This window comes from Agrilus planipennis, unplaced genomic scaffold (genome assembly GCF_000699045.2).
Source record: "Agrilus planipennis isolate EAB-ADULT unplaced genomic scaffold, Apla_2.0 scaffold83, whole genome shotgun sequence".
NCBI lineage: Eukaryota > Metazoa > Arthropoda > Insecta > Coleoptera > Buprestidae > Agrilus > Agrilus planipennis.
The window spans coordinates 486,682-499,131 of NW_020438895.1; the positions used below are offsets into that span (position 1 = coordinate 486,682).

Genomic DNA, 12,450 nt, shown 5'->3' on the forward strand with positions numbered 1-12,450 from the left:
ACCGCCGCAACCGCTATGTCCCTGCATTTTAAATCTGTAATATCTTCGAAAATATTCATTTAAATTACATGCTGTAAAGGGCCATATTGATTAAATGCACAATGTATTTAAAAGTACTTAATTGGATAAGAATTAATGCTGTATTGCCTACAATCGCTTCGTAAATAAGTCATTATTTCTCATAAAAAGTAAAGGATAAAAATGGTTATGGTGGGTTATCCCTAAGGGATAGACATGTACCATCGCGGACTTTTTTGTAGACCCTTTTAAGATGTACAATATTGTAGTACATTATTTTGATCTGTCTCGTAGGGTTCAGCCAGCGTTTGCAATGTAAGCGCAAAAAATGTGTTGATTTACGACATCACATTAGAAACCTCTAAAATTATCAGTGTTTGCCTACTATATTATGCATGTATTATACATATAAACCTTCCGCTTGAATCACTCTATCTTTAAAAAAAAAACCGCATCAAAATCCGTTGCGTAGTTTTAAAGATTTAAGCATACATAGGGACAGACAAGCGGGAAAGCGACTTTGTTTTATACTATGTAGTGATACTCTTCAGTCTTCAGCTATTTTTAACTTAGTTTCTTAACTAGATAATTAGGTACTCACAAAATTACGTCAACATATTGTCCTTTAAAAAAATAAAAAGTTTATTCCGCAAATTGTGACCAACTTTTTGCAAGAATGATTAGATTTAAGTATTAATATTTATTCGGGAAACAAATATTGGTTTTATTAATTATTACGTACGATTGTATTGTGCTCGCATCTACGACTTCGTTGTTTTCTTCGTCTATAAAGTGGGTGATAACGTCTGTTTGATCTGTTAGTGTGTTACCGCTGTTGTCTGTACTTGGTTGAATAGATTCTATGTTGGCCACGTAATGCAAAATATCTTCCAAAACGGATATGATCTGTAACAAAAAAAAAATAGATTATTGCTATAATAAATAGACAAACGACTAAAAATATTATTACTACTTACGGTACTATATCTTGCTCTAACAGTAGACTGGCTGGCTTCAAATGTGAATCTTACCCTGTTAGATTCGGAAGCGATGTAAATTTTAACAGACGTTTCATCAGTATGATTTGCTGTTAAAAAAATGTATTTTTTATGCGTTATTTTAGATAGTCTTCACCGTTTAATTTCGTAAAATACCAAAAAAAAAATATTTTTTTTACCTAAATCTGTAACAATCGCTTGGAAAGTAAAATGTCCGAGCATACTTGCTAAAACTTGAAAATTGAGGGTAATATCTCCCGTAGTTCCATTTACTATGAAAGGGTTATTAATACCCCGTAGACTTGAGTCAGATATTTCTAATGATTCTTCATCTATTGAAAATGTGAGTACATCTATATCCAAATCGTAGGCCTGAACGGAATATAATTTTATTAATACCACGTGTAATATGATATTATATTAGTCTTTTGTTTTTACCTCCAATGTTAATATTCTACTTCCAATTGTAGTCGACGTTGTTACACCTCCAAAATATCGGGAACTGTTGAAATGTGGTGGATTATCATTAACGTCCAATACCTCGAATAGAAATTAATTTTATTAAGTAACAAAAGCTTATAAGTTGTGCAAATTAACGAACGCCCATAACGTATTCGTAATGTGAGAATGAATTCGGTTTTGACCTTAATCTGGCCCTGGTTGTGACTTGCAGCTCTATTTCTTCAAAAAATTTGCTAGGTTGTTCTTGAGGTTTTCATAAGTTACCAGTAACTGTAAACGCAATTGTAAAAGACTGAGATATATCTGACGATTTAACTAAAATCAGTTTTTACGTACAAATCAAGAACGATTTCAAAAATATTGACATGCTCTTCACTGTTTTACAAAATAATTGTTTTATTCGAATCGAAGTAAAGAAAGTTACAACCAGGACCGGACTAAAATAAGTGAAACAGTTGAATAAAATAATTCGAAGTGGTCTGTATTCTGTCGAAACTGCCAGACGCGGATCGCGGTTTCGATCTTTTTGGATCTCATCAGCGCGTCGCAGGCAGCTCCGACAGAACACAGACCAACTTGTCGTATTTGTCGTATTTTCTGAAACAGTTGAGGTTAAAACTGGATTCAGTCCCCATGAAAGGGTGCAACGTTATGAACTAAAAGCTTGAAACTGACACAATAATAAATTAATAATATAATAAATACCTCTATGAAAATTGTCAAACGCGCAGAAGGGCTGGGTGACGCTGTACCTTTCGAACTTTGAGAAGCTTGCACTGTTAGTGTATGAGAATCTATCTCTTCCCGGTCCAACATTTTTACGAGGGTAAGTTCCCGAGTAACTGAATCTAGTACGAAACAATCACCCGTACTATCAGTTTCGATTAGGTAATAAATGGGGAATTCGTCCCACGCGTTCCCATCGGCATTCCAATAAGCTGGAGCAATGATTTCGGTGGTGTTCAAACCGGTAGTGTTTTCGTAGAACGATAAATTTTGAGTTGACTGTGAAAAAATCGGTTCTGCCGAAAGGTCGTGAAATCTAATGTTAATGTTAATGTTTGAAGTGAACGGTTCGTCCCCTGAACAGTTACAATTGGCCATGATTGACAGCTGAAAATAATTTTCAATTTTGTATAAAATTATTAATACGTTTTAGGCTAAACTGAATTTGTTATCCTTACTTCATATTCGCTATTGTAATCTGGAGTACTCGTAAGGACGAGTCGAGCATTACTAACTGCTGTTTGTTGGAAGGCGAAAAACGAAGTTTCTTCACCACTGGAGGTTTGTTCTAAATCAGAACAACGTACAGTTTATAAAGGACATTTAAGTTCTTGATCAGTCACGCTGAATTTGTACATTTGTTATTGTTAAACTTACCCTTTACTATGGAAAATTGAATATCCCATTTTTCGCCTTGATTATCTGTAGCCGAAAAAGGATCCAATGTTTCCCTATTATAGAGGTATAATTGGGCATATGATGTTTGAGTCTGTCAAAAGTAAAATACTTAATTTGGAGTATACCCCCAATATAAGTTTATGATAAAATTACCTTCGATAAGTAAATGATGCTTCTGTTTTGCGGATAAATAATTGTAGGAGCTTCGAAATTGTACTTTTNGAATAAAATAATTCGAAGTGGTCTGTATTCTGTCGAAACTGCCAGACGCGGATCGCGGTTTCGATCTTTTTGGATCTCATCAGCGCGTCGCAGGCAGCTCCGACAGAACACAGACCAACTTGTCGTATTTGTCGTATTTTCTGAAACAGTTGAGGTTAAAACTGGATTCAGTCCCCATGAAAGGGTGCAACGTTATGAACTAAAAGCTTGAAACTGACACAATAATAAATTAATAATATAATAAATACCTCTATGAAAATTGTCAAACGCGCAGAAGGGCTGGGTGACGCTGTACCTTTCGAACTTTGAGAAGCTTGCACTGTTAGTGTATGAGAATCTATCTCTTCCCGGTCCAACATTTTTACGAGGGTAAGTTCCCGAGTAACTGAATCTAGTACGAAACAATCACCCGTACTATCAGTTTCGATTAGGTAATAAATGGGGAATTCGTCCCACGCGTTCCCATCGGCATTCCAATAAGCTGGAGCAATGATTTCGGTGGTGTTCAAACCGGTAGTGTTTTCGTAGAACGATAAATTTTGAGTTGACTGTGAAAAAATCGGTTCTGCCGAAAGGTCGTGAAATCTAATGTTAATGTTAATGTTTGAAGTGAACGGTTCGTCCCCTGAACAGTTACAATTGGCCATGATTGACAGCTGAAAATAATTTTCAATTTTGTATAAAATTATTAATACGTTTTAGGCTAAACTGAATTTGTTATCCTTACTTCATATTCGCTATTGTAATCTGGAGTACTCGTAAGGACGAGTCGAGCATTACTAACTGCTGTTTGTTGGAAGGCGAAAAACGAAGTTTCTTCACCACTGGAGGTTTGTTCTAAATCAGAACAACGTACAGTTTATAAAGGACATTTAAGTTCTTGATCAGTCACGCTGAATTTGTACATTTGTTATTGTTAAACTTACCCTTTACTATGGAAAATTGAATATCCCATTTTTCGCCTTGATTATCTGTAGCCGAAAAAGGATCCAATGTTTCCCTATTATAGAGGTATAATTGGGCATATGATGTTTGAGTCTGTCAAAAGTAAAATACTTAATTTGGAGTATACCCCCAATATAAGTTTATGATAAAATTACCTTCGATAAGTAAATGATGCTTCTGTTTTGCGGATAAATAATTGTAGGAGCTTCGAAATTGTACTTTTCGATTAGGAAATCTAAAGTTTGGTTATAATATTGAGCAGAAGGAAACGTTCCAAAATCGTGTGTCTAAAAATTGTCATTGTATATGAATTATTATTTATTGTATGCACTCATTCGTTCAGACTGAGAGTTTACCTGGATTAACACTTCGTAAGTTCCAAAGTGTCCCTTTAAATCGTAATTTGTACAAACGGATGCAATTTGGGTTTCGAAATTCTCATCGGTCGTTACAGTGAACATGTCTTCAGGAGGATTAGAAATAGCATCGCTTCTTTTGGAAATATCCATAATAGTAAAGGCTATTTTGGTATTATCAGTACCTTCTTCGTCATAATCGTAAGCTATCAAATTTCCTATACAATCGCCCTTTCAAAAAGAAAAATACGTATTTAAAAGTATGAAGAGATGTGATGGAAACGATGGAGCAAGACGAATCATTCGGTGGATGTTGGGGTTTCAAAAAGGAGAGAAGGGTAAATGGGAAATAAAATGGATAAATTTCAAACGAAAATAATGTGGTTCCTCCATACATAGCTAAGAATCGTGTAACTTACCTTGAGTACGTTTTCCGAAGTTGTTACTGAAGTATTAGTTATTTTTGGAATTTGATCGTTGATATCCAAAAGATTTACTTGGAAGTTGGAGTTTACGGCATGAGAAATTCCTGTAAATTTATTGAATTACAAAAACAAAAATTGCGAATTATTAAATGGCATTATAACAACCTGTGCCAAAATAGTTGTCAGTAACTGTAAATGCAATTGCAAAAGATTGTGTCCCAAAATCTCTATCGAGTTCGTAATTTGAACGTTTGCGCACATAGAAAAGACCTGATAATGGATCAAAGGTGAACAGTTGATATACTTCTTCATTTTCGGAACTTAGTGTAAAATAAACTTCGTTGTAAGGACCTACAATAAGATAATTTTATTAGGGGCCATTTTATTATGATTATGAAAAAATTGGGAAGCATGTTCGTATAGGTGTCAATTAAAAAAAAAAAAAACAGCTGAATACTCACTATCTCGATCTGCATCAGTAACTTCAATTAAAGTAACGCTTGTGTTATCTTCAGATTTTTCATAAATTTCAAATGGTTTTGAAAGGTTTGATTGTATAATAGGCGTATTATCATTTGTGTCGATAATAAAAATGCTTATCTAAAATGGCAGGAAAAATTGTCAAAAGAATTAATTTTTTTTTGTGTCGACATACTTCTGCTTCAGTTATCCAATATCCGTCCGTTGCTTCGACAATATAATTCAAATAGTAAATTGGGATATCTGCATCAATTGTATTACTACTTTTAACCGTTAGTTGTCCAGTATTGTTATCGATTAGAACCCAATCATCTGGCGTTTCATCATCAGCAGATCTAGGAAAATTAATCAAAAAAATTAATTGTTCCTTATAAACTTCTAACGTTTTTTTATTGGCATCAATGTTTTATTAGACAATTTTATTGTACAAACCTTAAAGAATATGATACCACATTGTAATTAACACCATCAGCATCGGTAGCAGTTATGGTACCTATAATGGTCCCAGCTAGGGCATTTTCTACCACGCTGTTATTTGCAGTTATAGAGGAATTGGTAAATATTGGTGCATTATCATTTAAGTCGATAATAGATATAGAAAATACCACTGAAATAAACATTCTTATGAAAAACATTCATTGGCAATAAATTGTACCGTAATAACCCAGTGGTAACCCCTCAGCAATCGAAACTATTCCTTAATAAGTAGGCAAATGATTTAATCACCAGTTAGTTCCAAAATATTATACTGTCTGTTATAAACTATCCCAGTTACGAATTTTACGGAGCCCCAGTCTTTAAAATGTTGAATTGGTAGCCTTCGGGAGCCCCCAAGCCATCTCTCCCAAAAAACCACAGGTTGGTAGTAAGTAAAAGCAATCAGATTTAAAATTTGGTGCATTACGTTTTATCAAAACTAATGTTGTTCTGACTTTTATGTCTGATAGATTTTTAGATTTTTTTTGTCAACTCCGTGAATGATCTAAATGAAAATTCGTCAGCGAAAGTACACTAGGGGCTCCTATTCGGAAATCTGGCACTCCGAACAAATACATGTAGTACTAACAAGTGTTGAGCAGAAATATATCGATAACTATGGTAACTATTGATAATTATCGATTTATCGATTTTTGTTGTTATCGATAACTAATAACTAAAATCAGTTATCGTCCAATATTAGTAGTTTACCTTTTCGTGGTAAATCTTATGAAGTACGACCTACTTACCAGTGGCAGTTCCATCATTAACTTCTTGGTTTAAATCTTCTACTTTCAATGTGAGAAACAGTGTGTCGAAACGTTCATAATCAGGTGTATTATTTGCAATGATTTCGTTGACGGTTAACACGGCTCTCGCGTAACCTCCTGGGCCTTCACTTATATTCTTAGTTTCCACTAACACCGAACTATAAATAATAAAATTAAACATTAGATATCGAATTAAAAAAAAAAATGAAGCATTAAAAACATTAAAGGCGCCAGGTATTCTTAAACGTGTAGGACAAAAGGTTAGAGATCGTATGTTTAAGCTATCATATTTACGTAACAGGAAAAGTGTTGGAGGATTATAAACGAAACGTGGTCGTATTAATAGGTACCTAAAAAGAGAGGCGCGGATGGGTGCGAGACATTTAGAACAATTAATTTAACTTCCCATGCGTCAAAAATCTTATCAAGAATTGTACAGAGGAGGATGGGAAAAAGGGCGGAAGAACTATTAGGGAAAGATCAATTTGGATTTACAAGAAATAGAGTAACGCGGGAGGCTATTCTAGCTTTACGCGTACTAATACAGAGAACGATAGAAAAAGGAAATAAAAACTTTTGACAATGTTAAATGGGACAAGATGTTGAATATCCTTAAAAATGTAGGGATGAGTTAAAGAGACAGGAAAGTGATACTTAATTTGTATAAACAGTAACAAGTTGGAGCAGCAACGTTGAGTATTAATATTAAATATTAGGAAGGGAGTCAGGCAGGGATGCACACTGTTACCGGTTCTTTTTAATCTATACATCGACGACGTGATCAACGTCATCAAAGACAGTAGGGATAGGTATGCAGGGACAAAGAATTAGTATGCTTAGATTTGCAGATGATGTAGCAGTATTAGTAGCAAGCAAACAGGAGTTGAAGATATCTTTAAATAAATATGAAAATAAAAAAAAGTTAAACAAAAATCCTGGTATGGAAGGGAAGAAAAAGTAGGGAAAGAGCGAATATAAAGATAGGAGACGAAAAATTAGAAGAACCTGCTGATTTTCGCTATCTAGGAAGTCAGAACGGAAGGAGTAGTAGGTATATAAAGCAGATAGCGCAGGGTCGAGTAGCACACTACCTCCCTTGGGGGTGTCTTTAGAAGATTTCCCCTCCTCGAGGCTAAAATAAACAAAAAAAAAAGGGTCGAATAGCCTTCAGTAAAAAGAAGTCACTTCTATGCTCGCGAATGGTTAATTTAGAAATTCGAAAAAGATTGTTAAAGGTGTGTTTGGAGCGCGACGCTGTACGGGTGCGAAACATGGACGGTGGACGCGGCGGAAAAGAAAAGGTTATAAGCGTTCGAAATGTGGTGTTAAATGCGAATAATGAGGATAGCGTCGATAGAGAAGATTAGAAATGACGAGGTATTAGAAAGAATAGGAGAACAGAGGACTCTATGGAAGTCAATAAAAAATAGGCGAGATAGATTAGATTAGATTACTGTTCGCAAACAGTTAAGGATATGGGTATATGGGTTGTTTTAGTTTTAGGGAAATGCGAAGAATAGCTCAGGATGGAAAAGAGTGGAGGTGTGTGTCTAACCAGTGTTAGGACTATAGACCTTATGATGATGATCAAATTTGAATAAGAAGCTATTGCTATAGTTATAAATGAGAAATTAATGTTCTATTTAAATTTGCTTTTCTTCTTATAAATGGGAAAAGGCTTACGCGGCCAGTAAGTGAACTGGTGCTGTCCTTATTCGAGTCCAAAGGCTGTCGTCGGTTGGAGTTGCTTCCAGCATCGGAGATGGAAGGACATCTAAAGAAGCTCGCGACTATCTAATCGACGACCGCCTTTTGACCCAAATCAAGATAGCAGTAACTTCTTACTTTAGGTAATACTGCGAATCAACGCGTTGTCCGTATTTGGTAGCGTAAGTTGTTGGCGAGTCCCATTCAATGCTAAACACCAGATTTGCCGTAGAATCGGGATCAGCTGCTGTAATACCATCGCTGATTACAAATCCATCATTTTGATTTTCCTCAACAGATATTACAGTCGATGGCTATAATTCCAAGAAGCAATTATTTATTATGAAACACTTAATAAAAAAGTAATTCAATTGTTCATCGACTTCTTACAATGGTTTCGGATAAATTGATTTAACTTACCACACTGATAGTTGGAGTTTTGTCGTTGACATCGAGTACTGTAACGGTAAGCTGTGCAACCACGGAATGATGAGTGTCATTCATTGAATCTTCTGCTTTAACTTGAATTATGACTTCGTTTGAAGTTTCATAATCAAAAGCGCGATCAACCGTTGTTCTTATTTCACCTGTTTCCGGGTCAATACTCATTACCCTGTTCATGGCTGTTCCTAACAACGAATGACTGCAAAAATATGTTGAGTTTTTTTTTATAAACATTGCAGACTACTAATAAAGGATGTTTCGATCATGTAAATTTTTAGTCTATGTATGTCTGGCGCCCATTTTAAAAACTCCACGTGAATCTATCGTCAAAGGAGTCTCAAATTACATAATAACTTTTACAAAAGTTGTTGGGTTTAATAAAGGGAGACATTGAATGGTGATCTTTAGTTGATCTTGACCTTGATCTTCAAAGTTATTTAAAGCCTTTACAAAAGTTGTTCGATTTAATGGGGGGTGGGGCCTCAGATGGTGGGCTTCAGTTGACCTTAACTTCAAAGTTATTCAAAGCTTTTACAAATGCAGTTGGATTTAATGGGGGGTGCATCAGATGGTGGGCTTCAGTTGACCTTGACTTCAAAGTTATTTAAAAGTCAGATTATATTTTTTAAATAGAAACCCTGGGATTCAGAAAGAGCTTACACCGTTAGTAGGTTGTATTAGATAGATGGTACTTGTACCACAAAACATTTTAAAAGTCTCCGTTCATAAACTAAGACTGCGAATGACCTACCACACGACTCACTAAAGTGACTAAAACGTGCGCCGTAAGAATACATGCGCAATTGTTTTATATGACTTACGTGACGGTATCCCCAATATCCCTGTCTGTTGCGAAAACAACAGCAACTACTTCGTTTATCCCTAAAGTTTCGTTAATGGTTACTTCATATTCTGAAGACTCAAATATCGGATACTCGTCATTCCAGTTAATCAGTGACACGTTTACTGTCTTAATATCGATGTGGGATTGATTTTGAATTTCTAAAGAACGAACCTAGCAAAGAAAAATTTACGTGTGAAACGGACACTACTTATCGCTCATTTTGAAGTATGGATTACGGACCTGGAATGTTAGCTCTTGCCATGCTTCATTTTCGTAATCCAACAAAGAACTGTCGGACACAGAAAGATAGAATGTCCATTCTTTGTATCCTTGATTGGGAACAATTTGAAAAGCTTCGTTATAGCCGTTATTGGTATCATCAAGAAGTTGGACCCTATATACGGCGTTGTTACCCTAAAATGGTAAATAAATGATGATATAAATTTCAGTTTACATACAACTGTATCGTGAACAGTGAGGATTATTATCGAAAAATGGATTAGATTTTAGCAGACGTGGGAGAAATCTATACATCGAAGACGCCATCAACATCATTAAAGACAGTACAACTGTAGGGATAGATGTGCAAGGGTAAAAGATTAGTATGCTTAGATTTGCAGATGATATAGCAGTATTAGCATCTAGCAAGGAGGACCNTAATTATAAATTAATAAATATTATATGGTGTTATTGATATTAGTACCTGTATGTATCAAGGTCTGGCATTTTTTTAGCTTCGTTATAGACAGGGTTTGAACCTTCGATAGCATTTTTATTAGTTCCGGGGGCTGCAATTGGTACCCTGTTTAAGCCAGAATCTTGGGATCCAAATTTCTTCTCAGTTAATCTTTCCAATCGTCGTGTTAAACTGTAGAAAAATTATTGCAAAGCAAACAAATTGAAAATGTACCAGATCGTGTCAAAATTGTTTCTACGGCTACAGAACCGCAGAAAATATTTTTTATAAGTAATTGAAAGTAAATATCTACTAACCTTCTTGTTTTGATGATAAAGGCAATTGCAAGGCCTGCGCAGAGGGTAAATAAAACGGTTGTTAGTCCAATTAACCATCCTTTTAATATTGTTTCAGTGCTATCACCAGAATTAGACGTTTGATCGTTCACTTTCAAAAGATAAAGCGACGCCTCGTTCATAAAAACAGTCCGCAGTTGAGTGAACGTTGTTAAACTGCTTGCAAGTCTAATAATAATAAAAAAATAACATTAAATTAAATTAAAAAGTATTCCGTCAAATTCAAAAAATAATTACGTAACTAAATACGTAATAAAAAATAGCCTAAGCGAATTTTATTTACTCGTTATTAAGCAATAAAGGCGGCTCTGGGTGTTAATGGCGGACTTTAGCTGCCATATTGCGTGATCGCAATAAGGGACGGTGTATTCAATTAAAAGAGTTGAAAAGATGACTTGAGAAATATATATATGTAATTTATGACTTTATTAACTAGTTTGAAGCACACTTTACCGATTTAACAAGAACCAAAATTTCATTTCTTTATTTATTTTAAACTAGTGACCCGCCCCAGCTTCGCAAGGGGGAATGCTGATACTAAATATATTTTTGTTTTGTTTAGATTATTATCGAAAAGGGGAAATCTTCAAGAGATACCCCCTGAACAGTACATTAATATATTCATTTAAATATATCACAATAACAAATAAAAAATAACACAAAATAAAAATTACCATAGATTACTTATGGTTAAAGGAAGTGGTAAGTTCTCCATTTGACAGCCTTCTGAAAAAGGGTAATTCGTCAATGGCATCATCAGCAAACTTTGGGCAATACTTCCGGGTATGTGCGTTATTTCCGGTAGCACCGCATAAAGGGCATACATACTTTCGTAAAATAGGGCACATAACAGTTCCGTTTTCATTTTTAATTTGATGACCAGTATAAATGGCAATCGGTTCGCCATTCTTTTGACAAAATTTGCAACACATGTTATTTTCGTCTTTGCCTTTGCTTTTAGTTTTACCTCTTTTTATTCTTTTTGACTTTGTGAACTCTTGTGTAAGTTGTGACCCTTCGGAAAACGTGGTTAGTGCAGAATCGTCAGAAAACTGTGGCAGTGTAAGCATAGGCGAAAATATGAATTTCTTTTCAAACGATGCGGTGGAAAGTTCGCAGGTTTGTGTGAAAGGTGCTATTTCTTCGGGATATTTCACTTCCCCTGATTTACTTGGACTGGATGCCATTATTGGAGAAAAGGTATTAAAGCTTTCATTTGTTGAATAACCTGACGAATCCAAAGAATTTGTACTATCTGCAACTAATGAATGACATTTTTTAATTGGGTACAATTATGGGCTATGTTATTTGATATTGTTCTTTTTGGAACAAGTATTTCTGTGATTTCGAGTATTTGAAATGTTTTTACACATAATAATTAACTTGTAAAAACAATGCTTTAAAATATTTTATCATAGTACTTAATATGTAATATTCATTTAAATTACCTGATTGGGACGGTACTAATAAATCTGCAGTCAAATTTGGAAAGAGGCGGTACATCTCGTTGTTTAAACTATTATCCGGATAAAAACAATTATTAAAAGAAAACCCTGCATTACTTTCATTTAACGATTTGCCATTTCCTTCATTATTTTCGAAAGACATGTTTTTTCTTTTTTAGAAAAATAGTTGTAGAGATTACTGCCGTGCAATTTCTAAATTCAAACTGAAGAGTGAACAAGGTACAACAAGAACAAAATTGAAAAATCGGAAAATATGGGGAGTTTTAAACTAAAGCTATAATTCAAAACTTCCCCTATTTGCCTACTTCTTCTAGGTTCTTAATACCTATCGTATCATAATGTCCATTACATTTGCACAACTGCCAGTTTTTTTTTTGAACCAATAAGTCTAGAGCTTTTA

At 34.8% G+C, this 12,450-nt stretch overlaps 1 protein-coding gene across 3 annotated transcripts in view; it reads right to left on the reverse strand.

Moving 5' to 3' along the window:
* Window positions 1-696: 696 nt before the first annotated feature.
* Window positions 697-12,450, reverse strand: part of LOC108734296 (protocadherin Fat 4) — a 21,044-nt gene continuing 9,290 nt past the window's right edge. For 2 of the 3 annotated variants that reach the window (XM_018465780.1, XM_018465779.1), the window contains exons 10-28: window positions 9,793-9,966; window positions 9,530-9,723; window positions 8,685-8,907; window positions 8,403-8,578; window positions 6,537-6,715; window positions 5,743-5,917; window positions 5,486-5,645; window positions 5,292-5,430; window positions 4,996-5,181; window positions 4,825-4,934; window positions 4,406-4,636; window positions 4,205-4,336; window positions 4,031-4,142; window positions 3,832-3,941; window positions 3,353-3,760; window positions 1,455-1,556; window positions 1,196-1,388; window positions 996-1,105; window positions 697-924 (exon numbers count right to left, since the gene is read on the reverse strand). In XM_018465780.1, the coding sequence (XP_018321282.1) occupies window positions 712-924; window positions 996-1,105; window positions 1,196-1,388; window positions 1,455-1,556; window positions 3,353-3,760; window positions 3,832-3,941; window positions 4,031-4,142; window positions 4,205-4,336; window positions 4,406-4,636; window positions 4,825-4,934; window positions 4,996-5,181; window positions 5,292-5,430; window positions 5,486-5,645; window positions 5,743-5,917; window positions 6,537-6,715; window positions 8,403-8,578; window positions 8,685-8,907; window positions 9,530-9,723; window positions 9,793-9,966 (3,327 nt within the window). In that variant the 3' untranslated portion in view covers window positions 697-711. Of the gene's footprint in view, window positions 925-995; window positions 1,106-1,195; window positions 1,389-1,454; window positions 1,557-2,183; window positions 2,592-2,662; window positions 2,773-2,861; window positions 2,974-3,035; window positions 3,100-3,352; window positions 3,761-3,831; window positions 3,942-4,030; window positions 4,143-4,204; window positions 4,337-4,405; window positions 4,637-4,824; window positions 4,935-4,995; window positions 5,182-5,291; window positions 5,431-5,485; window positions 5,646-5,742; window positions 5,918-6,536; window positions 6,716-8,402; window positions 8,579-8,684; window positions 8,908-9,529; window positions 9,724-9,792; window positions 9,967-12,450 lie in introns of all 3 variants that reach the window. The other variant, XM_025973135.1, reaches the window with a different exon arrangement.